This window comes from Leptonotus elevatus, chromosome 2 (assembly GCF_054856555.1).
Source record: "Leptonotus elevatus isolate MCC_2025b chromosome 2, RoL_Lele_1.0, whole genome shotgun sequence".
In the NCBI taxonomy this organism is placed as follows: domain Eukaryota; kingdom Metazoa; phylum Chordata; class Actinopteri; order Syngnathiformes; family Syngnathidae; genus Leptonotus; species Leptonotus elevatus.
This window is the reverse complement of record NC_141240.1, coordinates 8,403,643-8,428,586: the sequence shown is the minus strand read 5'-3', so window position 1 is coordinate 8,428,586 and position 24,944 is coordinate 8,403,643. Positions and strand designations below refer to the sequence as shown.

The window sequence follows — 24,944 nt, the reverse complement described above, 5'->3', positions numbered from 1 at the left end:
AAGGAATGAACGGGTTGGTGTTACAATCATGTACAATTGTTTAACCCTAACAAACTGCTCAGGCTCAAAACTGACCATTTGTGACCGCGTTAAGGGAGCTTAAAACAGTCCAAAGAACTGTCTATGTATCTAACACACTTACACATTGTTGGTCTTTAAAATGAAAAAGCAGTAACACAGTAACAGCAACATCAAACACAATGTGTCACTTTATCTGATGAAGAGATAAAATAAAATATATATAGCTATAAAAATGGGTGCCATGGAATTAATAGGCCTATGTTTTGAAAATATCTGTAGTGCATAATTATTGTGAGGATATTATTTTTTTGACCCGGGTCGAAAACGTACTGTGTACGCATGGAAAATAAACAGTATACGTAAGGGTTAAAATAAAAAGAGTTGATCAGGGGACTTGTGTTCCAACTTGTTGATGAGGCGCAGATAGGTGCCTCCCACTTCCACTCTATAGCAGGAGTCGATGACAAGGCTGCAACCTGGAATGCTAGTTTGTCACTTACAAGGCACCTTTCTACTCGCTGTGGCCATGACTGTAAGTATTTGCTAACAGACATAAAAGGTGCTTTGTCACTTACAACATTGTGCAAGTTGGAGCACGTCTGCTTCAGCCTGTTTGTTCAGCGTCACCTCCCCTTTCTTTACACTACAGGAAAGCTTCAAGAAAGCAGCCGAGGAGGTGAAGGTGCTGAAAACAAAGCCTAACTATGAAGAAGTGAACGCACTCTATGGTTTATACAAGCAGGCCACAATTGGGGACGTTAATTGCGGTGAGTAAATGTGAGTTTGAAAATGTCAAATAACAAACGTGGATATCTGGCGTTTCTGTACATAAAAACCTAAAAGGGTGTGCGCTGAAGACAGAATGAAGCCAGACAGGTTGGGTGTCATTGTGAAAATGATGAAAAGACTGATAAGTTTATATAAAGGTGCTTTATTTTGTCCTGTAAGACATTCTTCAAATATTTGAAAATCATCCATCTAATCTTTACTGCCCAAGGACTCCGTGTGACTGTCGGTTTGAACTGGTGTTTACGTCAGCAAGAGAAAATCAACCGCATTCTTTGCATCCACAGATCGTCCCGGGATATTGGACTTTTTGGGTAGACGAAAATGGGATTCGTGGATGGCAAAGAAAGGTACATCTAATATATTTGAGTAAGTTGTGAATGCCTGACAAGCAGATCGCAGAGACTGACTGGTGGTTCTGACTCCACAGGTTTGTCCAAAGAAGAGGCAATGGCTGCCTATGTTGAATTTGTGGAGAATCTGAAATCAAAATCTGGAATCTAAAATCTTTTTCTCATTAATAAGTATTCTTTTCATTATAGTGTGATTGTTCATTTAAAAAATGTCATCACTAAATCTTTGATTTGCAGTCAATTGTGCGGTATCCCTCAAATTTCAACCTGTTAATATTAAAGAAATCACATTATCATTGCATGCATTATTATTATTATTTTTTTACATATAATTATTTAAATCAAAAGCAGGCAACATTACAGCTAACATTCATTTATGCACTCGGCTGCAGAACGAGGATTGGTTTTACAACAAGGGTGGCATGGTGGATGATTGGTTAGCACATCCGCCTTCCATTGCTGAGGGCGTGAGATCGAGTCCGGGCTTCGGCCTTCCTGTGTGAGGTTTGCATGTTCTCCCCGTGCCTGTGCCCAAAGCCAGCTGGGATAGGCTGCCAGGATTTGAGGAATAAGTAGTTAAGAAAATGGATGGATAGATTTTACAACGACATACTGTATTATGTATTAAAGTACTAAAGTTGCCAGTAAATTCCTGTATACAAGAAACGGTTGTAAACTAGATTACAGTGAATTGCTGTAAAAGTAATTACAGTAAGTAACTGTAATTTATATACAGTAAATACTTGTTAAAAAAATACAGTAATGTACTGAGATTTTACAAGAATTAGCTGGCAACCTTTTTGCCAGTTATTTCCTGTAAATTTTACAGTCAATTCGTTACAGTGTATCCAATTTACTGAATATTGTGGACTCTAATTCAGATTTAGAAAAATCTCAAGGATGATCAGTGGTAGCAGGATGCAACTGAGCTCAATTTTCAACTTCATGGCCAAAGAAGACTGCAAATACGTGTATGTGTGGTTTCTTAGTCTTTTATTTGTCATACAGTTTCAAAAAAAAAAAAAAAAAAGTATACAGTATATACTTTTTTCATGTTGTCATTATGGGGTGTTGTGTACATGTTTTTACCTATTTTGGAATATAGCTGTTATTTTTTTGTTATTACGCTTGAAAACGGAAACTTGTCCATTTCCACCATCACCATCATGAAATATACAGACAGTGAATTCTGTAATAACACCACTGGCAGGTACAGCAAGGTGGGACTTTTGGTCTAGGTGCAGTATTAGTTTTAAAAGACAGATGTATTGTGAACTAACCGGTTGTTTGCGTTGCAAAGAGATCTATAATGCATCAAAGTATGTGGCATCCATTCAGCATCCACTGGCTGTGAGTTGAACAGGAGAGAAAGGCATCAGGGACAGCTGTGTGTGAGGAGACCTACTCTGGCTGGGCTCGGGCAGATCTTGGATCAGCTTCCACCTTCTCCACCGTCTCCAGATCTCGTGCTGCACCTGCAAGAGCATCCCCAAACGTCTTTAAAATGTCTTGGCCTCATTAGTAGATTAGTGGTCGGGTGTGAATGTGAGAATGAATATGATGGACGAATGAAGCTTCATGAAGCACTTGTGATGTTTTTGGACTCCTCTAGATGGCACTCTCATTCCATTGCGCTAGCCTTTAAACCAAGAGCACCATCTAGAGGAGTAAAAAAAAAAATAGAAAAAGTCCTTCATGAAGTATAATTTTCCCATCACTGGATACTTTTGTATGAATAGTCTGGGCAATAGATAAGAAAAAATAAGACAATCCTTTATTGGTCCCTCCAGGTGAATTTCAGGTATTACATCAGCACAGGGCTGATTGTTTGAATAATAATAACTATATGTAAATAGAATAAAAGCTCATACTAATAAACCTATATACAGTTTATTTCAACTGGGATTTAAAACAGCTTCCAGGTGGCATTAAACAGGATGTGATCAAAGAAAATGAGCGGAAAAATAATGTTTGGCAATATTTAACAGTTCTTACCTCTCCATTCATGAACGCATACAGGAGAGCGACCACAAAACCCTCAGAAAAAAAGGGAAAAAAAGTTACATTAGTAGTCATCATTACAATGAGTTGACATCAGTTCACTTCTTATACCTGCATGGATGATAGAGCCAGCTCGACAAAGGTCCAGATCTTAAACATTACGGTGCTGACTTCAACAGGCAAGAAAACAAACAGGATGTATTGCAAGCCAAACAGGACCACCAGGAAAAATGTCGATTTGATCAATTTCCTGGTCAAAAGAGCAGTCGTTTATTTTCACCTTGAAATGCCACACATACAGTATACTGCACCTGCACCGCCAATGATTTAATTGCATAATTTCATAACGATGTGGTGTACTTTAGAAAACATACAGTGTCAGTCAAAACTGAGCATTATTGTCTTTGTCAAAGCAAATTTGTTGATACAGTTCTTGCATTGGGCCCCATTAAATTGTGACAATGTAGCTAATAATGTGGCTGGTAAGTGCATGGGGCGTACAAATAGTAAGGAATGGGGGGTGGAAAACACTTACTTATAGCGACTGAATTCAGTCCCCCGTGCATCTGGCATTCTCAATTTGCTCGCCAGGATCCTCAAAATGCCCAAGAAGAAGAGGAGATTCATCTGAAGTGAAAAAAAGGCATTCACCCCTGTTGCTTGATAAACATGCTGATATCTCAATTAGAAGGGAATTGTTTACAAGAATGGTCAGCAACACTGGAACTCGAAGTATCCACCAAATCCACTCGTGTCTCCTGGTTTCCCAACAGCTTTGGGAAAAGAGAATCACTGCTCAGCTTCTCAGAATCATCATAATTAGATAAATGTAAAAGTGAATTAAATATAATTTTACCCCTCATCCTCATAAAAATACTTGGCACACCCCCAGGAGAAAATAACAACCACTGGCAAGCCTTTCCGGAACAGACACACGCACGCACGCACGCACGCACGCACATAGACACAGTATGAGTACTGAGGAAGAAGAGTCAAACATTTACATTTTCCTACACAGGGTATTCCTACCCCAGCTGAGGAAGAGGTACCAAACGAAGTGCTTCTTTGGGGAGAAGAGGAAGCAGCTCACCAAAGTGAAAAGGAAGTGACCCTCCACCAGCAGCCAGTTATAGTTGGCCAGGATGGAGTAATTAGACAACATCAGAGCAACTTTACATGCCACCTGACAGGGGAGAAGGCGTCTTTTGTATTTGTTTTGTTTTACAATGCATGCTGAAGAGCGTCTTTCCATAATACACTTGACTTACTTGTACAAGTTACCAGTGACTGTTTACTGATCACGCCGACCAATACAACTATTGTACTGCCATCTAGTGGCTACATTAAATAAGGCATCTGTCAGCACTTCCTCGTTCAGTTAATGACGTAATGCCCTACTTCTTCTGTATGTCTGTCAACCCCTCCTTCTTAACTTTGTGGAGGGGTTGGTGATGGTCAGAGGAATATCCCAACTTTCTATTTTAATTAATTTGAGTGTGCGTTCATATAGGTTGCTCTCATTAACTCTTTTACTGCCACACTTTATACCCCCCCCCCCCCCCCCAAAAAAAAAAAACACAACAACAATTCCTACAGTGCCAGCCGATTTCAAGCATTTTAACTCATCTTTCAAGGCAAACAGAATATTGTGTACTTTTACTACATAAACATGCTGGGTACCAAATGAAAGACCGCGTTCCGTTTTTTCATTAGAAAAAAAAGTCTGTTTCTACCTGATTCCGTTCTTTAGTAATCACCATTTGAAAATAGGTAATATGAGTGACATTGAGCGAAAATTGAAAAGCTTTTTGTGAAAAGATAACTTTTCTGCACAACAGTGACTTTGACCCTAATATTTTTGTTTAATGACGCTTTGTGAATTCGATTTAATGTGACAAAGGCTTTGATCATCCACGTCATCCTTGAAAATGTTCTATTACATCATAACAATCTGTTTTACTGCAATTGCATACACCGGCAGAACATTGAAAAAAGATACAATGCTGTCGTCTGCTGCCCATAGTTAGTGGCTGTTTTTGATTTCACAAGCCCACTGACCAGGCAGTGCTGCACAACACGTTGCACTGCCCATTGAGAAAGAAAAAAACCCCGTAGTAAACGTCAACTAACGTTTTTGGCGGCATTCATTTGGATTTTAGCAAACGTTATTGAACGTTTTTGGCGGTAAAAGAGTTAAAATGTAATTTTTTCAAGCGTTAATTTAATGTCCAAATATTAAGTCAAACTATGGTGTACAATTTAGTGCTGATCTGAATGAGGACTTTCTTAGCAGGGCAGTGTTACTACTACCATAACACATATGACTCGAAGTTCTGAGGTTCGGGGTTCAAATCTAGACCCCGACCTTCCTGTGTAGAGTTTGCATGTTCTCCTTGTGCTTGCATGTTTTCTCTTGGGTATTCCAGCTTTCTCCAACATAAAAAAAATGCATATTATGTTGTAAGAACAAATCTCCCAAGTGCCTATAAGCCTCCTGCATCATTTTGGATCAAAACAAGTAACATTCCCCTCACTTCATTGGCCACAAGATATTTTCTTACTGCATATGTTTCATCACAAACTGTATGTTCTCCAGTGTTATATGTCTAAATTTGAAGAGAGGGAGGAATACTGATACCGGGTAATAGTCACAGTGGTACAGCTCTTCATTTGTAAATAGCAGCGAGTCTCGAAGGAAGATGAAGACTGCTTTAAGGATGAAGGAGGTGAACAGCTGGATGTGAATGTGGTTCCTGGTACAGTGCAACTTCCTGAGCAAAGACACACACAGTTAATGTGCTATTTACAATATTCTGAGAGGCGGGCGCATGGTTCTCACCTAAAGAGGCAGAAAATAGTGATCGCAAGGATTAGAGATATGAGCGAGAGCGCGTATCCGGTCGTATACATCATCTTCACATAGGAGAAATACAAATGGGAATCGGGTGACTGCTGAAGGAAAAGAAAACATCATTGTGCAGCAATCAATGACGGGGATGAATGACACATAACGTAACGGATGTGTATGAGACGATGCAAACCTCGGAAAGGAAGTGAAGTGTCTCATTGAAAGTATAACCACATGCATCTTCATGTGGAATGAGGAGATCCGTCCAACCACTGGACGTGCAGTTCCGATACACTTTACCTTCAAAATAACAAGGACAGTGTTTGAATTAACAAGAAGAATTATTTTATGGCTGAATAGTTTGTTGCTTGCGTTCTTGGAAAATAATTAACTAATAGCTGGTTCTGGTAAGACGTATACCAAACAAATTTGCATGTGGGTGATGTCAATTAGACAATTACTGTACCTTCTGCATTGAACACCTCTGGACACGGTTGAGAGACAGTTTCTCCAAGAGAAGCAGGAGGCCAGCAATTCAAGTTATCCCACATGCCATTACAGTTTACACTCGTATTTTTTTCTTTAGAGAAAAAAAAACATTTTTAACGATACATAACTCATGAATAAAATACAGAATTATACAGTGATGACCAGTGACCACTAGATGTCAGTAAAATACTGCATTAAATTCCATCGGATTTCGTTTGAGCACATCTTTTAACAGTGGCGTGGGGTGTTAGATATATATTTTTTAACATTCAATTTACAGTTTAAAAGTAATGACTCACCTGAATTAAATCGTTGTAGATCTTCCATACACTTTTCTTCTTCTTTCATAAAGTGAACGTGTGGATGGCAACCTATTGAACCTAATGACCATTTTGCCTGTAAAATAAATACATTAAAATAATAATAATAAATAGAAAAAAAAGTTGTCTTTTCTTTGCTCTTGTTTTAATTCGGCCATGCAACAATTTGGTCACCTGTCGTATCAGCAGAATGCCAAGGAGTCCAGCTTTGTTCATTGTGCCACATAGATGCATTTTTTTCAAATAAAAGTAAAAAAATAATAATAATAATTGTAATTAACTGACACTCATAAATCCGTGAATTTGGTTAAATGAGACTCGCTTGGAATTGCGCGTGTCTCCCAACGTCAAACTCAGTATCATAATAAGTAATAGGGAAAAAAATCCAACTTCTTGTTTGAATTTTCAGAACAATTTTACTCATGCGCAATCGTGTGAATAAATTGCCTGAAAGAACATAATTACTGAATTAACTAAGTATTAAAGTTTGAATTTAAATAATTTCATGGTACAATGTACATTTCAAGCACCAAAACAAATGTTGAATCGAAAAGTAAATATTTTACTTTGAAATGAAAGTTAAAGTTTCACCGGTTTTATTGTGAACGTGAATGCGTCCTTACAGCAATTTTATATACTAGAGCATTCGAGTGCCATTGGTCCACGTGACTTTTAATGCCAACCCCTGGGGGTAGATTGTCACCATGGTAATGGCAGTGTTTGCTACATGCTGTGAGCGAAAAAAAAAGATGCCAAATTAAAAACCTGTCATTAAAAAAAAGAAAAGAGGCTGGGATTATATTTCGCGTTGAAGACAACAAATGGTCGAGTCAAGATGGAGACGTCGTAGGTGGTCGTGTTTTCACCTGCGCAACATTTACCAAACAATGTGAGCAAAGCATGGTAAAATATTTGATTATTAGAATGTAATGGACTGCGTTACGAAGAACCAGCGTTCGGCTTTGACGTTGACAGATGACGGCGAAGAAGTTCAATATACGTTCAATATAAATATATAATAAAAAATATATATTTATATCAATAAAGTTAGCTAAGTTAAGTGTGTACTTGCGAGCTCCATATTGTTTTGTCTTTCCCATGAGAAGGTGACAAACGTGTTAAAACGGTGCCAGTCAAACTGGGTAGAAGGTATAACGAAATTCACTGTGGTTAGCCTTCTTGCTAATGCTGTCAATGTTATATACTTAGGCCTATGTGACAATTGCACATTTTTTACAACCATTTATCCATTTTCTTCTTCACTTTCCACTATTCAGGTTCGCAGGGACTTGGAGTCTAACCCATGCAGACGACACTCTGGACTGCTCGCCAGTCAGTCACTGGGCACACATAAAACGGTCACTGAGTGGGAACTGAGCCCAGGCCGTTAGGCGAGTGAACCACTACACTATCAGTGGCCAATTATGGTACCATTGCAGGGTCTGGAGGGACCTGTTTCATCTTATAAAAGTACTTTCTTGTCTTATTTACAGGTCTCCAGCTGCTTGTCATTGGTCTTGCACAGCTGCTACCGTGACTCCCTGGAGGATGGCCCTCTCTGCTCCCCTCACGCCACTACCTCTGGCCCAGTTGGTGGAGGATGGAAGAAGCAGCGTGCCAAACCATCTACTAGAGTCCAGTACATATTGTCTATTTCTCAATCACATTTATTCCACCATGCATACATGTGTTAACCCAAGAAAAGGAAATCTATTTGGTTTATAATTCAAAATAATATACTGTTTTTTTGTTTCTTCTTTTTTTTACCCATATAGAAATATATGTCAAAGAAAAGAGCAATGGCCTGATCCAAGTGGATCCTTCTGAACTTCATTTTAGTGGCTTCAAACTAGAGAAGGACTATGTGAAGAGCGTGGTGAGAAAAATATCACTCTAATCTGAATTTTCTTAATTTTACATGATAATTTATCCATGTGTTCTTTTTGTATTAATATTTCTTAATCACAAGTAAAAAGAATAATAATAATGAAATATTAGCTCACATTATAAAATACTCTCATTTGGGTTGATTAATGAATAAAGACATGATTTTCCATCATATGTGCTTGATGAATGTGGATGTAAGCATCAAGAGTGTCTACATGATTGGAGTGCGCATGATGAATTTGAAATGAAACCCTTTTCCCTCCTCAGAAACTCATCAACATCTCATCCAGAGTGCTAAATATTCACATCATTCCCACACAAACCAAGCATTTCCGAACAAACTACGCCAAAAAGGTATGCTTGACCTCAGTAAGTGTAACTGTAAACTTTGTCCGTTTTGACTGATGTTACTCCCCTCAAGTGCCGTCTCATTCCTGGCCTCGCCTACACAGTGAAGGTCAAATTCTGTCCCCACGAGTGGACCCGTGTCTCTGACTGTATTCGGGTTCACTGCGAGGTAAGAAGCCAGCTAATCATCTCGTGATGGTGCCTGCGTGTTTTCATGTCTGGTCTTGCTCTGCATTCATTTTTAGGATGATGAGAATCTTTTAATTCCAGTCCACGCTTACCCTGCTACCGCTCATGTGCATATCCCAACACGCGTTGACCTACCAGCTGCACCACTTGGACAGAGGTGTGTGTTTGTGTGTGTGAGTATTCATCTTTGAAAGGCGTTTATTCCTTACAATCAAGAAGAATCTAATGTTTTAATATTTGACCTGTAGTGTTAGCCACATCATTCCATTGAGCTGCAGATCTCCCGCTGACTTGGAGTTTGAAGTGGACCTGATTCAGCCACATGAGGCCTTTTCCATCCACCCACTCACAGGTATAGGAATAACTTGACGGCATTTGTGTAACCTGTCTGCCTGCTTTTCTCAGCTCAGCGCAGTTAACACAACCTTTCTGGAGTACAGCTATGCTGTGTTTTCTCCAAAATACTTGGTTGTCTGTTGTATATTTAATAAATCATGGCTAAGGAAGCCACACTTTCCACGCGTTAATCTTGTCCAAGCTCTGGGAAGCATCAGCACTCGAGTTTGGAATTCTACCAGATGTGTTATAACGTGAGGTTGTTTCTGTTGCTTGTAAAACTCATTGGTTGCTAGTTGTTCCCTGTAGATAGTTCAATTTTGTGCATTATCTTCATCATGATCCCCAATTTTGACCATTATTATGATTTTCAGGTGTGATCCCAGCCAATGGCCAATCAAAGATCACCATTACCTTCAGACCCTGCCGCTATGAGACTTGTCAGGTTACTGTTCGGCTGCTCGTCTCACAATTCAACACCAAATCCTACCTTTGTACTGTTACCGGAAGCTCCACCCCTCTTCTTGCGTTCAGGTATTAGCAGAAGTGAGAGTGATTCACTCTAGCACCAACGGAAATAAAATACCCTTGATGTTATATCAGCCTAAAAGTTAATCATTCACAGTAACTGATGCAATTATTACACGATGATCTGCACTTGAACCAAACACTACAGTAGAAATACACAACATTTTTTGATAACTTATTAGCTTTTGCATATTTGTAATGTTTATTTCCTGTCTGGACTAGGGAGCGTGCTCTTCAGGACATGCCTGCCAAAAGTAAAGGATCTTTACCAGCCATCCAAGTCCATAGTCCAGTCAAACAAAAGATGGCCAAGGATGCCATCAAGCCCAAGGTACTGCATGAGAAGTCTCACTTTCTTCTATTTGGGGATTTTCCATGTATCGTGATTCTATGAAGTTTGAGCTGAGCTGCTGATTTATGTATTTTATGATATAGCGCTATATAATGTCTAGCAATGTAATTTCCCCTCTGTTGCACCAGACACATTTCTCTTCATTTCATGCTTCATACTGCTTCACATGCTGTAACGTGCAGGGTGCCTTAGGATGTCCAATTGGGAGTAAGCCAGCACCAAAGCCACTTGTGGATGCCTCCACCCACGCAGGGGTGGCAAAGATGTTGCAGAAGGACAGCAGCAAACTTGGTGTTGAACACCAGAGTGTGGGTATGTGCGTGCCACTTAACAGCCCCTGCTGCTGTAGACGTTGGATTCATTGTCAGCCCCCCCTTTTCTTTTTAAAAATCCTTGTTAGGTCTGCAGAACAGGCAGAAGAAGGAAGCTCTTTTCCTAAAAAGGGTTCAACAAAATGTTAAAGAAGAGCAAATCAACCGCCTGAAATTGTAGGTTCAATCATAACCTTTACATGTTTTCCTTGATTGACCTTAGCTGTTAGATCCTTGCAGTCATTTTTGTGTTATATCAAATAAATCTCTGCCTTATTCACTTCACTTACCACACTGAGGCTTTGTGAAACATCTACAGCAAGCTCGTCACTCAGTTAGGCCATGTCATCCGACATCATTGATGTCTGATCTGACATGTTTTTTTTTTTTGATGAACAGACCAAAATTGCAACATAATCCAAAATCTTGTAGAAAACAACCTCAGCAGAATGAAACATTTATTATGGGAAAGTTTCAACTCCATATTTGATCCCATTTTCACTTCCTGTTAGTGTAATAGTCTACTGTCCCTATAATTTTGTTGTTTTGTTATCTCCACGAGACAAGTCCACCTGGGTAAAGATCCAGTGTCAAGGTCAACCAGGAGCCAAGTACTGGAGGACAGACTGATTGCATTACAACAATACAAGGTAAAAATAAATGTACTTCAACTACATACATTTGCACTGTTCCTGAAAAGTTTTGATTGGAGCAGTGTTTCGTCTGACCCCTAAATGTTAGACAAAACATTAATGTCATGACTATTTATAGGTCACGAAGGGAGATGCAAAGCGAGAGGAAGACTTTACCAGTGGGCCACCAAAACTCTACTCAATACGACTAATTTGTGATGCAGGGCAGGTAAACACGGCATGCGACACGGAGGGTGGCTTTGCACATGCTGTACAAACGGCCCCTCTCACATGGAAACATAATTGCTGGTCAGGGAATCTACTTTCACATTTATTTATTTTTGTTGACATCTGAGGAAATACTTTCGCATGCACACAATGGGCCTCATTCACTAATTGCGTATACACACAAATCTATGATTCATCAATATTTTTCAATAACATCAAATTTAGAAGCTTCAGACTATGCATAGGCACAAATAATGATGGATCAGCTTTGAGGGGAAAAAACATCAAAACAGTTCTTCCATCCAAGATGCACATAAAATCTATTTTTATAATTTTATCAATAATAACTTCATCGGCCATTTGCTAATGAGTTGTCTAATGTCCTAAATAACCAAGGACACTTCTTACCATTTTTGCATGTATAAGAGCAAAATGTATATTGTATGAAGGAATCCGCCGCTGTCTGTGTCTTGCAGGTACCACTCAACGAGATGATTGTGTGATTATGCTTTGATTGTGTGCTAACAAAAGCTATTGAACCGTTCGCAATTCCTGATTTAGTCCAATTCAAAATTTTCATATCGAGCAAGTACACATGCATGCTACAAAACAACTTTTCCTGACATTTACAGTTGACAAGTTGACAATCAAAAGATGAAGGGCACACACACTAATACTGTGAGTACGTAACTCCGATTAGCATATTGGTTATCTGTGACTAGTTCCAATGATAATTACATGAACTCTTGTCGGCTACAAATGTCTCTTTGCTGTGCTATATTTCTTCATTACTATATATTTTAATAATTTGTGCAGTGTTTGTTCATTTGGCCTTTAATTAATTTTTTCTATGCGTGTTTTGTGCTCAGAATTCTCAAATCTAACTTAAAAATGGTAATGTTTCTGTGTTTAGTAAGCTTTCTGATGATACAAATCCTTTGAAAATAGGACAAGTTATGAACGTTTTGGGGCTATCTCTTCTCTTGTGTCTAAACCTTTGGCATTGGTTGAGAGAGACGCTGTTAGTTTCAGTTTAGTTGATTTAAAAGGACTCTGTGCGGTAACATTAAAAGATGGCCGCACCAGATCTAGCACTATGCTAATTTCCATCTGTAGTCCCCAAAGAAGTTAAAATGACATGCAAGCAACATAAACAAAAATACAGAGTACAAAATGCAAAGTGCTGTGTGTGTAATCAAATGACAAGTCTTGAAGTGCTGAGCAATAAAGTGCAACAGTTTATACCATACATAAAATAGTATGCAACCCAGTGAAGTAGTGGTCGTAGTAATAGCAGCAATTGTAGGAAAAGTGGATGCCCATTTATAAGAAAATTGGGGCAGCGCTGATCCAAATTTGAGTGCTACGGGCACGAGCCATCTATTAGAATTCTGAATCATCAACATATGCACGTTGGTGAGAAGAAAATGGGCTGGTACACACGCGCCGTGAATCCCATGGTGATTTTGCATATACACTCAACTTGTAAGAACATTCCTACGCATTTATTAGCGAATGAGGCCCATTGTCCTGATGCCATTTATTTATTTATTTTTATTTATTTATTATTATTTTTTATTTTTTTTAAAGAGCTCAGTATTGTTCATTCGGTAATGTCATCATCATTGCTCTTTTTTTTTTATTATTTAAAAAAATATATATTTTGTATGTGGGTGAGTATGTGTATGTGCGTGTGAGTGTGTGTGTATTCGTTAGTTCACCAAAAACCTATAAAAAAAAAGAAGCTATTTAAACAAACACGTAATGGCAACATGCATCTTTTGATCCTCCTCTAGGTCCCCAAGGGAGCCCCATCTTTCCAGTTTCACCCCAGCTTTCAGTGGGCGCTAAAACAGAGGGCCCTAAAACTCTTCCAGCAGGCAGCGCGCAGGGTACACACACACACACACACGGTTCCCTGCAACAATACCCCTGTAGTTCAGTCACATATGCTAAATGAAGTGCATATTTCCTGGCTACAAAGCATTCCAATCAAAGTACCTGTAATAATAATAACACAGTCATTAAGATGCATTATTATTCATGGAGAAATTTCAAAAACATTTCCAAACGTTAATGTCAAGATAACCTCTATGTGCCTCTGCATCAAAGTGTATATGGTTCTTCCTTGTCTCTAGCCCCACCCTTCATGTAGTTTAATTTAAACCTTTACTTCCTGCACATTCCTTCAAACAGTAATTACAAACAACGCTGCAAAGAGAGATAATCCCATATCGATGTACTTTTAGAACAAAAACAAAACAAAAAAAGAGGTTTAAAACAAATGTTCTTTTTACTAATGTCGTTTGCACTAGTTGTGTGTTGCATCAACACGTTAAATGTTGCCTGATTAAAAATGCACTGTGCTCCCCTCACAGGTTGTGATGCAGTGTCGCATGAAGCGGACCCTGGCCTTGTGGAGGAATCTACCAGACGCCGCGGCAGGCTTGCTCTCGGCCAATAAAGGTCTTTATCACCCCTGAGCGCTCCCTTGAAGCAAATGTCCAAGCCCCAAAAACAGCTATTTGAGGCACTACATGCATTGGTTCATGATGCGAATGTGACCCCCTGTGTCCATAGAAGTTCATTTCTGCCGTTTTATGTTTGTCTCAGTCGAAGAGGAAGAGGCATGTGTTATGAAGATCTCCCCAGAAAGAATCTTTCCGTCTTTCTTCCCACTTTTCTCAGATGAAGCTGATCCGCTGGTTAGTACTTTCTGCTACTAAAGTACATCATTGGCTATACAGTACTTGAATAATCAATTGACTTTTTCCAAAGTAGAAGCGGTATTACATAAAATCTGCTAAGGTATTTTACGTTTTATATCGACTATAAGAATTTTCACAAAATGCTGTAGAAACCTATATTTTGGTGCATCTCCAGAACACAGCAAAATACAGCATTTTATTTTTTATTTTAATGACTTATTTATGAGGAACACAATGACAAAACGCACATTCAGCATTGATGCTAGGCAAAATTGGGATTGCTCAACATTTGTAGAAGACTTTGTACGCTCCTTTGTTCTTTTCTATTCTAGTTTTGTGTGCACAGGCAGATTTTTTTTTTATTCAGTAGGGGTGGGGGAGGTCTCATTATATTGTGCAGCAGTACGCATACCTAATGAAGTGGTCAGTGAATGTTGAACATTTTTGTCTCTGACACTCACCGCCTCTTTTGACATACAGTACAGGCCAAAAGTTTGGACATACTTTTTTATTCAATGCATTTACTTTATTCTCATGACTGGTTACTTTGGAGGTTCGCACTGAGGGCATCAAAACTATGTATGAACTGATGTTGAGTTATGTAATTAACACAAAAAAAAGTGAAAGAACTGAAAACATGTTTTATATGATAAATTCTTCAAAATAGTCATCATTTGCTCTGGTTACTTTTTTGCATTTTGACATTCTTACCTCTGGGAACTCCTTAAATACTGTTGGGAAACCCTTTCAGGTGATTACTTTTTGAAGCTCATCGAGAGAATGCCAAGAATTTGCACCAAAAAAAATTTCTGCGAAAAGGGTGGCTATTTATGTATGTATTTATTCTATATTTTCACCTTTTTTTGTTAAGTACATAACTCCAAATGTTGTCATAGTTTTGATGCCTTCAGTGACAATCTACCATGTACATAGTCTTGAAAATAAAGCATGTATTGAATGAGAAGGTGTGTCCAAACCTTTGGCCATCTTCCCAGCTAAAAGAACATCTTTGAAGAGATCTTTCTCTTTCCCAGTAGTTGGGTCATCTATAGCAGTTCTTTGACTGTGGAGTCACTAGGTTGATTTTTTTTCCATTTCATTTGTCTCACCTATAAAGTAAAAATAAATAAATAGATGGGTAGCCATCACAAAAACGTGGAAATTTTGTGATTTTTGTGACTACTGCCATCTTAGATGGAAATGGGCTTGGGCCCACAGTGCTACATAATGTACATGGTTTATGAACAGTTGGGCTAAGAAATTCATAAATGATGTAGTACATGTATTGATTTGACCTATTTTTTTTTTTTACTTTCAAATCGAAGAAAGCCGTTGTGTGCACCTCAATAGTATCAAAGCGTAATTAGATGGTCAATCTAAATGTATAGTGGAAGAGTATCAAAACACATGAGTGTAATGCAACCGTGAGGAAGTTCACCACAATTGTGTAAGCAGTATGTTAGAGCGAATTATCTGCGCCACAGAATCACGTTTGTCAAAATCTTCCCTAGACCTGGGGGTGGCTGGAGAGTAACTCCGCCCCTGCATGTAATTTATACGCTTGTCTTGTCGTGGAGAGGCCCACTCACAGATGAGCTCAGACGCTTTGGTGATATTTCGTCTGACTAGTTACACAGAGCCTTCCGATCTGACATTTCAGAACTTGAAACACTGAACAATGTGACTTTTTCAAGCTTGTCTGAAGATGACTTGAGATATAACATGACTGATGTATGAAGGGATTTCCTGGCCCATCTGCCTTAAAATGATGGTGGTGAACTATAAACGTGACCACATTTGTTAAAGACCAGTATTTGTCTTTGGATTGTAAACTGTCACATTTTCCTTGCTTGAGTTTATCAGATGATTCACGAGGCGCAGTCACGCTTGTGCCCTGTTTTTCATGCTGCATTCACATTAACTTTAAAAAAAAAAAGTGGGGGGTGGAGGGCAGTAAAGTGCCAATAGTAGAAACTGCAGACCTATAGGATTTGAAATAGCAGTGTTGCAAGCCTAGTTTCATAGATTCATGTAAGTAGATAGCTAATTAGCTCATTGCCTTGTCAGAACTGCTGGTTATGAATTTAATGCTCAATAAACGCTAATTAGATATGTTGCTACGTTACACTTTTCTCCTTGTCAAGCAGCTGGATTATGACAATAGGCATTTAGTTGAGAGGCAGCCAATCCTGATGCAAACAATAAAATAACCTAACTTCTCTTGTCCAAATAAATGTGATGAGCACATCTTTATTGGACCTGAATAATGTTAAGGAACCTACCTTGAACAAAGCGTTTCAATGCAGCAAGGAATTTTACAGAACTAATAGGAGTGTGTGGAAACGAGCATTAGCGGGGGAGAGTGTTCACGCCTCACTTAGAAATGCGGCTGACTGACTTGTATGAGGTATGCTGTGTTGAATCACCGCAGAAGACAACAATAGAGATATTTTATGCTATTGAGTGTTGATGGCACCAATTGATCAACAAAGTTTGCTTCTCATCAACCACAAACTGATTGTTTTGACCTTTGAGAAAACGGTCTACTTTTGCTTTAATTTTGCTCTCCATAAAATAAAAATGATCATATCCAGGTTAGGGGAAGGTCGGCATTTTAGATATAGGGCACTCACACAAAATTTGCCTACATGTTTGTTATGGGGACCCCGGCTAATTTTTATTCTTGAACCTTTATAGATGACAAATACAAAACAAACAAGCAAACAAAAGAAAATAACCTTTGCTCTCTACATTCACTGAACTGCTATAGACGACCCACCCAACTCCAATGCCCTGCAGAGAGAGAGGAAAGTGCTTTGCTTTCATTAGTGCAAATGGTGACTGCTTTTGGTTTGCAGGCGCTTGACTTTTCCGCTTTGCCTGTGGATGCTGTTGATGTACGGGTGACAACACATGTTCCCACCTTCAAGCTCCAAGTAGGTGCAGTTACTGCTCATCTAAGCATCCCTCACGTCTCCATGGCAACTGATTGTGTGTTGTCACTGAACTCTTGAAATATATTCACTTATGTATTTGTTACTCTGATTTATATTATTGTCTGTCATTTAGGTTCCTCAGTACTACAAGCTGATGGGCTACCAGCCCGTGTCAGCCTGGGAAGCCTTCAATGCCTTCATTCCCACTACCTTAGCCCGACCACTTCGCACTGGATATCCAGTAAAGTTGCAACACATAATCATCAGCCACTGTCATCCATGACTGTTGTATTTACTATGTATTGTTTGTTTGTTTTTTTACTCCCCCAGGTGGCTGGTTCCCAGTCACCCATACCAGGAGAGGAGGACGAGCAAGATGCAAGTGATCTGAACTTCACTTTCCCGAGCACTCTCCTTCGAACCATTCAGGCACACCCACTCAGAATCTTTGTAAGGCTTTTTTTTTTTTATTCATTGATGGGTGGTTATGATTAGCAGTGTTGATGAGTACATAGGTATTGGCATACTCTTCCTGTGTGCTGCAGAACCCAGCTCCTGGCCTCCAGGCCTACAAGCCAACCCCGAAATACCTTGAAAGTGATGTGGACTTTCACCTCTGCCCATTGCCACGGTAAATGATTCCTCCTGAGTGCCATTGCAGCATCAATCTTCCATGATATGGACCTGCTTATTGATTATGTTACTATACGGTGTAATTTTTACGCACTATCTGTAGTTATTCATCACCTGAGGGCCACACAAATGGGATGGTGTCACAAACTGTACAAATGCAGACTCAGGGCCCAAAGGTAATTTCATTGCATACATGTTTCTTGTCTTAAGCTATTGAAGTGAAACCATCTCAATTACATCACCGCTAAGCTTCATTTCTTTGTTATAGGGAGCAGTCACAGGGTTGAAGACATGGGACAATTTTGATTTGGTAACCGCAACATGTGTGTCCAGACAGGCTACGCTGACCAGTAACATCCTGCATGGGTAGGTAACCGAGCCTCTATCGAGATTGGATACCAGCATCAGTAACATAATTAAAAAGTATTAACATCAATCTATTACTGTAATGCAGGGATGAAAGTGGTTAGAATTTCTTGCCGGAACTCCCTGACTGACAGTTTTTTTAGGAGGGGAGGGGGGGTGGTGTAATCCCTCCTCAAACCACCAACATGCAAAAAAACAAAAAAACTTTTTGGTACAGTTATACAGTTCACACAAGAAAAGACAACAGGTCTTCTACATGCATTAGACTATTGCATTACACTTACTGTAACATGATTGTAACACAGCATACATGAGAAACTGATTTTCATTCCCCCCAAAATGTTTTCAATTATGTGCAGAATGACAGTTAAGAAAAACACCAGTAACCCCAAGCTCCTTCTCCTAAGAATATTTTCCCTAATTCCCTCTCATCTAAATGCAAAATATACATTTTTGACTTCTTTAGAACATAACATTAGAACTTTAAGGATATAAATAAGTAACATAAATTAACAAAAACAAGTCCCAATGACTATTACATTGTACACATTGAAAAGGAATATACTTTTTTTTTTTTTAAATTGCTTTGACATCGAGTTGCTTGACTTTATGACAGGAGGTGCAGCCTAGATAGATACCCATTTTGATCATGTGGCCATTATTATTATTATTATTTTGCCTGAATTGTTATTTTTTTCGCCACACAGACAGTAGGGCTAGCAGCATCGTCTGTACTTGTATGTGGTTGGGAGGGTCCTGCTGTCTCTTCTAGCAGGGTGGCCCCTCCCCAGCCCACCTGCTGTGAGTCTGGGTTACCTTAATTATTTCATCATCCCTGGGTGGTGTTCAACAATCTTTATTTGCATCAGCGTCTTCATGAGCGTTGGTTGGTTTGCGGCGCACGCACGCATGCACACATCGACGTGACATCACTCAAATACACTGAAGACGGAGCCGCAGTGGACAGAACTCCGTGGAACACGAATAAATCAAATAATAAATATCGGTGGAAACGGATTCGCTACACAAGCACACTGGAACGATTCAGAAGCACTTTATTAGACTTGTTAACACGTGTTGTAAATTTGACGTTAGTCGATGCGTGTGTGGCAGCCTGGCATGCTATTGAACATGTGTGTGTGTGTTCTTTTTTTATAGTTGCATAGCCGTCATATTTTTGTGACCGAAGCACCGTTCCGGATCGTTCCAGTCCCGAATCTACATTCCGGCCCATTCCGGCCCACTTTCACCCCTGCCGTAATGTCTCCAAATTAATAAGCTTTTTTTTTTGGTATATAACAAGCAAACAAAAAAAAAGGAGGGTATACATAGGTTTCAGGGGGGGAGGAACGGAAAATCGTCACATTGTATAGATGTTATGTGGAAACTAGGAATTGTAAAAAACACAAAACAAAAATAACTTTTATTCAAATTTGATATTTTAATGTTCCGAATTGATACATAATCGTGTCATTGTTAAGAATGACGTGCCAATCCCACAAACACAGACAGAGATAAACGGTTTACAAAAAAAAGTATAAACAGAAATCACTTACGAAAAGGGCAAGGGGCAAAGACAGAAATAGAAAGATTGGAGTGAGGTTTTAGGGGGTTGAGTGTAACGGTTGCCAGCTGGCACTGCGTGAGTGTGTGCGCGTTGGATCCCAGAGAGCAGACCACAATTGTATTTACAAAAAAGGTTAGACAAGATTTATATAGCAAATTAAGGAACGTGGCAAAAACACACAGGAGAATGTATCATAGTAAAACTCAAAATAACTCAAATGGAAAGCGCACAATACATAACAAGGTTAACTTAAAATGTAACCATCAAAGTATCAACAAAGAGCATGCAAGAGGTCTAAGCCGCTGCGCAAAAATGCAAAACTAAGTGGATAACAATACGAAGCTAGTATACTTAGCAAAACCAGGACTTCGAATTCATCGTAAGCAAAGCAGCAAGGAGAATACTTCGACGCCACCTATCCGCAGCGGCTCGGCTTACAAGGCCAAATAATCATAACACGCCGCAGGTATGTCGGCTCTGCTCACCACCGTCGTCAAGGCAACTGAGGAAGCAAATCAAAAAGTCAAGCGGGTGGCGGTGGCGCAGCCAAAAAATCACAAAAGTGGGTTAGTAAAACGTCACTCAAAAGAGGGTGCGGCCCGCTAACTTAGGCTTCGTATTGTCAACAACCTCACAATACAATGCATATCACGATACAGGCGTCATGATACAATATGTATCGCGATACACGTGTCCCGTGACATGGTCTTCAAGGTGATACGTATATCAGTATTTTACATTACATAATTTTTTATTAAAACAGCCATTTGCATACCCAAATGACATTTTTATTATGCAAGATGGCAAAAAAAGTGTTTTTGTTAGCAGCGCTCCCGGTTTACCACCAAGCGGCATGCCGGGTCTAAAGGAACAGCTTTCAGAGATATATCGGGAAACTTCTCAAATAGGCTTGGGCCTTTATTGGAGTCTGCCGCAGTGCCGCAGTGTTAATACTACAGCTCTAAAATATGCTTATTTGATATATTTGGGTGAATAAAAACAGCATTTTTATAATTTAGCACAATCTATTTAATTTATAAACAAAATATGAAATATTTATGTACCCTGTTAAGTGTAAATAAATAAATTAATTAATTAACTCATTCACTGCCATTGACGGCTACAGACGTAAAAAATTCATTTGAACTATTTCTATTACTTTTGTTAACAAGACTGTGAAAACCTTGATTTTTTTTTATTGAACATTTAGAACTGATATAAAATGTGTGATTAATTAACTAGTGAAGTCATGCGATTAATTCCATTTAAAATTTGAATCGCCTGATGCCCCTAATTTTTAATAATCTTTTCTTTTTTTGAAAATTGCGTCAGGCAATACATTTTTTTAAATTGTAATTAATCACATGACTTCAATAATTAACTCACGATTAATCAATAATTTTATATCTGTTCTAAATGTACAATATATATATATTTTAGGTTTTCATACTCTTATTAACAAAAGTGGAAAAAGTGTTAATTAATAGAAATAGTTAAAATGAATTTTTGACGTCTATAGCCGTCAATGGCAGTGAATGAGTCAATAAATAATTGTTGACATTCTTGTTCTGTTTAAATTTTTCTTAGCAAGGCACAGTGTCCCAACACTAGTGAGCTATTTTTAGAACAGAGCACCCACTCATGTACACTCTTGTTTTTTTAAGGATAATGCAAACAAACTGCAATGGCACCCGTGTGGGCTTCGACCTTCCTGGGTGGAGTTTGCATGTTCTCCCTGTGCTTGCATGGGTTTTCTCCGGGTACTCCGGTTTCCTCCCACATTCCAAAGACATGCATGGCAGGTTAATTGAACACTCCAAATTGCCCATAGGTGTGAGTGTGGATGGTTGTTTGTCTCTGTGTGCCCTGCGATTGGCTGGCAACCAGTTCAGGTTGTACCCCGCTTACTGCCCAAAGCCAGCTGGGATAGGCTCCAGCGCCCCCCGCGTCCCTTGTGAGGACAAGCGGTTAAGAAAATGGATGGATGGATAATAATAATAATAATTGAGGACAATTAACTTCAATGAGGTTGCTCATTCACATCTCTTAGCAAGCAACACATCATAAATGCCTGCTTACGATTGAATGTGCAATATCGATACTTGTATTGTAAATTCTAAATTGCTGTATGGATTTTTTGAGCACACCCGTAGAAAGGGGAATTGGGAATCTGAAATGTAGCGCCCCACATTGGCCCTATCATTAAAATATGTGCAGACTTCATGTAGTCACACATTTATTTGGAAATATGTTTACTGTATTAGTAAGATTTTTATTATTTTTATTATCTGTCTTCAAATAATGCGCTGACCACTGACCACCACAATTTGTGGGGCATGCCCTCTCTTGATGCAAAAATGTTACATTATACAGATCACTTTTCTTTTTTTTACCTTGACAGTTTTTCCACAATAGAAAAAAAAAAAATGCTTAACTGAACTGGAATGAACTCTCCTGCTTGGTGGAAATGCATGTGAAGAGGCAGAAAGTAAAACGCTTTTATTGAGTTTAGCCATCCCTCAAAGTGCTTTCAGGCGATTGTAGTTTTATCTTTGCTGTTCAAAGGCAGCTGTTGAAAGTCCTTTCATCGAAGTGAGGCCGAGTGGAAATCTCTTCTCTTCTCTCACGTATGGTCCAGCTCTGCTGCATCAATCAGCGTGTATTTTTGTGTATGTCCTCCAGTTCTGCTGACTACAACAAAGACATCTTTCCTGTCACATCACCTGCTGCTTTCACCCAGCCTCCTGATTATCTCTCGGGATGCACAGACAAAAGGTAAACACTCGTGATTGATTGTAGACTGATGCCGTATTTGCCGCCTTCGATCCTGTATTGTTTAAACGTATTTCTGCCTTTTTATCTTCATGTAAAAATGGCTGCTCGCTACAGCCCATATTTGAACCACAATTGTATATTTGTCTGCATGCAGGTGTGAAGTGACACTAACCCCGGAGATGATCAAGAAAGATTTCCTTTCTGGTTTCCAGTGACAACCTTTCACAGGTGGAGCAGCTGGTGAGTTTGCTAACATGATTTATTTCATGTCCATGCCACTAAGACAGAGTTTGTACATCCTTTCAACGCAACAGGAGTACTTCCTGTACTATAAATAGTCTGGATGTTAAAGTGCAGGCATTCATTTTACAGATACTTCCAGGAATGGCCAAATGGGCACATTGTGTCTCTTTTGGTAAAACCAAACATCGATAACACAAATGACGTCAATGCCTTTTAAATCCTCTTCTTCTGAAACACGCTACATAATGCTGCTGTTATTTGTGTGGTAGTTTTGGTTGTTATTGTTGAAGAGAAACATGTTACTATACAAGACTGTGGCCAAAACATAGTAGGACATTTACATATTTAATTGATAGTACACCCACTTCAGCCATTACATTTGAATTCATAGATGGATTGCTAAAGATGAAGGACTAAAGCTGGATTGCTCTGTGGCAGGCACCAGAGGCAGCATTTCGTCTGCGTTAAAACAGATGAGGAAAAAGTGGGATGAGCAAGACACAGTGATCATCACAAGATTGTGACTACACCGCCCCCCCCCCCCCCACACACACACACACTTTGCACACTTTTACCAGCAATAAAGAAAAAAATCTACTTTTGTCTTGAATATGAGTTTAAATAATGTCTATTCTTTTAACAGCTCTTTGGTTTGGTGTTATTTGTGCATGAAAGGGCTGGGTGGTCCATTAAGTACCTATTCTCACCCCTAGAGGGAACTCCAACTCAGTTAGAGACCCCAAAGAACAGCAAGCATGGGCGTAAATTGCTTTGGCATTTGCTTACATCCGCATGCTAAACCCTTTGGCAAAGATTCACTTCACTCAGTTGACAGTGGAAGCTATAAAGTAAAACTCACTTGAGGAAGCTGTTATATTATCAACAATCATGCAGCTATATCTTGACTGCACCTGACATACACTGTATGCGTTCCAAGACAAGCAAGTCGACCTGCATATTTCATGAAAACCACAGCAATGACATTTACTCGAGTCATAGAATTGTGTCATGATAGATATAAGCAAAAGAGAGAGACAATAATAGTCGGTTTGTATAATTAATTCATACAGCTGCAAGCATCGAGTAATAGTCAATATTTTATGGCTATTTTTGCTGTCACCCTCAATAGTGGAATGTGCATTTTATCCAGTAAGTCAGCACATACCACAGCATGTGTTGCTGTAATCTGCCACCATTTGAAAACAGCGGTATACACCAATCCTCACTTATCCCAAATAACACTGTAACCTTTCATGAACACAAGCACCCATCCATCCATTTTCTATGCGACTTATTCTGTTCAGTGCCGCAGGGACGTGGAGTCTATCCCAGCTGAGACACGGGGTTAACCCTGGTCTGATCACCTGTCAGGCACAGGACTGACACTTAGAGACAGACAACCACTCCAACCTATAAATAATTGACAGTCTTCAATGGACCTAACATACATTTTTGGACTGTCTGATGATGCTGGTGTAGCCGAAGATAACCCCCACAAGCACAGAAAGAACATTCTCCACATACACACATCCTCCCTCCAACAAAATAAGTACAGTCAAGCATTTTGGAGAGCAGCCCTGCCCATTTTTTTCTGGGTTCTGTTTTGTGTAATGTCAAAATGTGGACCCCATGTTGTCTTTACTGCAAGGCAGCAGATTGGTTGAAACTGTGCCACAAAAACTACATTTCTTCAGTAAATTGAGTTCAAGTGTCAGCATTGCACGGATGGCGTTGTTCATGTCGCTTCTCCATGTAGATTGAACAACATGACAAGGATGAAGCCGTAACCGCTGCTGCTTTTGCACGCCCACTCAGAATAACAAAGCCAACCAGACCAGAGGCTTTGCCCCAAAAACATTTAAAAAAAGAACTCTGACAACTGTGACATCAATCACAGTATTTCAGATATGTTCCTTGATACTACCAATGGTGCATCAAATAGGATATTATGGCTTGAAGTCCAGAAAGATGAGTGGTATTAAACAGGTCGGGTTAAACCGACGCAAACAAAATCTCCCATGCGCGTGGGAAAATGTGTTACAGCCTGATAAAGGGAAGGTTGAACTTGTTTGGCAATTGTAAAAGGT

At 39.3% G+C, this 24,944-nt stretch overlaps 3 protein-coding genes across 4 annotated transcripts; 2 read left to right on the top strand and 1 right to left on the bottom strand.

Moving 5' to 3' along the window:
• The first annotated feature begins 416 nt into the window (after positions 1-416).
• Positions 417-1,456, top strand: LOC147178311 (acyl-CoA-binding protein-like). The gene is made up of 4 exons (XM_086070149.1): positions 417-553; positions 671-788; positions 1,095-1,157; positions 1,238-1,456. Exons 1-4 carry the CDS (start codon positions 482-484, stop codon positions 1,309-1,311), a joined length of 327 nt encoding a protein of 108 aa, XP_085926275.1. The 5' UTR covers positions 417-481; the 3' UTR covers positions 1,312-1,456.
• A 713-nt stretch (positions 1,457-2,169) lies between these two features.
• Positions 2,170-6,889, bottom strand: sctr (secretin receptor). The gene is made up of 12 exons (XM_086070150.1): positions 6,798-6,889; positions 6,476-6,589; positions 6,203-6,309; positions 6,001-6,113; positions 5,800-5,932; positions 4,191-4,344; positions 4,018-4,078; positions 3,865-3,934; positions 3,697-3,788; positions 3,273-3,411; positions 3,156-3,197; positions 2,170-2,635 (listed from the first exon to the last, which is right to left on the bottom strand). The coding sequence occupies exons 1-12, from the start codon at positions 6,844-6,846 to the stop codon at positions 2,495-2,497; spliced, it is 1,215 nt and encodes a 404-aa protein (XP_085926276.1). The 5' UTR covers positions 6,847-6,889; the 3' UTR covers positions 2,170-2,494.
• Positions 6,890-7,514: 625 nt separating this feature from the next.
• On the top strand, positions 7,515-23,433 carry cfap221 (cilia and flagella associated protein 221). Of its 2 annotated transcripts, XM_086069030.1 has the most exons (26): positions 7,515-7,707; positions 8,096-8,209; positions 8,312-8,457; positions 8,594-8,694; positions 8,973-9,059; positions 9,127-9,222; positions 9,299-9,399; positions 9,491-9,594; positions 9,953-10,112; positions 10,329-10,437; positions 10,641-10,770; positions 10,859-10,946; positions 11,332-11,419; positions 11,541-11,630; positions 13,426-13,521; positions 14,008-14,095; positions 14,243-14,334; positions 17,196-17,273; positions 17,407-17,514; positions 17,604-17,723; positions 17,819-17,904; positions 18,010-18,082; positions 18,175-18,272; positions 22,522-22,614; positions 22,769-22,854; positions 23,296-23,433. In XM_086069030.1, exons 3-25 carry the CDS (start codon positions 8,367-8,369, stop codon positions 22,827-22,829), a joined length of 2,238 nt encoding a protein of 745 aa, XP_085925156.1. In that variant the 5' UTR covers positions 7,515-7,707; positions 8,096-8,209; positions 8,312-8,366; the 3' UTR covers positions 22,830-22,854; positions 23,296-23,433. The 2 variants fall into 2 exon arrangements, with proteins under 2 accessions (XP_085925156.1, XP_085925157.1); XM_086069031.1 differs by lacking the exon at positions 10,859-10,946 and having other exon boundaries at positions 11,337-11,419.
• The last annotated feature ends 1,511 nt before the right edge of the window (positions 23,434-24,944 follow it).

What these genes read in the sequence shown, in the direction of transcription:
- cfap221 (XM_086069030.1), top strand. Translation starts at nt 8,367, where the DNA reads ATGGCCCTCTCTGCTCCCCTCACGCCACTACCTCTGGCCCAGTTGGTG. An exon ending in AGGACTATGTGAAGAGCGTG is followed by an intron (nt 8,695 to 8,972) that starts GTGAGAAAAATA and finishes TTCCCTCCTCAG; the next exon opens with AAACTCATCAACATCTCATC. An exon ending in TCCAGCAGGCAGCGCGCAGG is followed by an intron (nt 13,522 to 14,007) that starts GTACACACACAC and finishes CTCCCCTCACAG; the next exon opens with GTTGTGATGCAGTGTCGCAT.
- LOC147178311 (XM_086070149.1), top strand. Translation starts at nt 482, where the DNA reads ATGACAAGGCTGCAACCTGGAATGCTAGTTTGTCACTTACAAGGCACC. An exon ending in AATTGGGGACGTTAATTGCG is followed by an intron (nt 789 to 1,094) that starts GTGAGTAAATGT and finishes TTGCATCCACAG; the next exon opens with ATCGTCCCGGGATATTGGAC. An exon ending in TTCGTGGATGGCAAAGAAAG is followed by an intron (nt 1,158 to 1,237) that starts GTACATCTAATA and finishes CTGACTCCACAG; the next exon opens with GTTTGTCCAAAGAAGAGGCA.
- sctr (XM_086070150.1), bottom strand. Translation starts at nt 6,846, where the DNA reads ATGAAAGAAGAAGAAAAGTGTATGGAAGATCTACAACGATTTAATTCA. An exon ending in AGAGGTGTTCAATGCAGAAG is followed by an intron (nt 6,310 to 6,475) that starts GTACAGTAATTG and finishes GTTATTTTGAAG; the next exon opens with GTAAAGTGTATCGGAACTGC. An exon ending in ACTGAATTCAGTCGCTATAA is followed by an intron (nt 3,412 to 3,696) that starts GTAAGTGTTTTC and finishes TCTTTTGACCAG; the next exon opens with GAAATTGATCAAATCGACAT.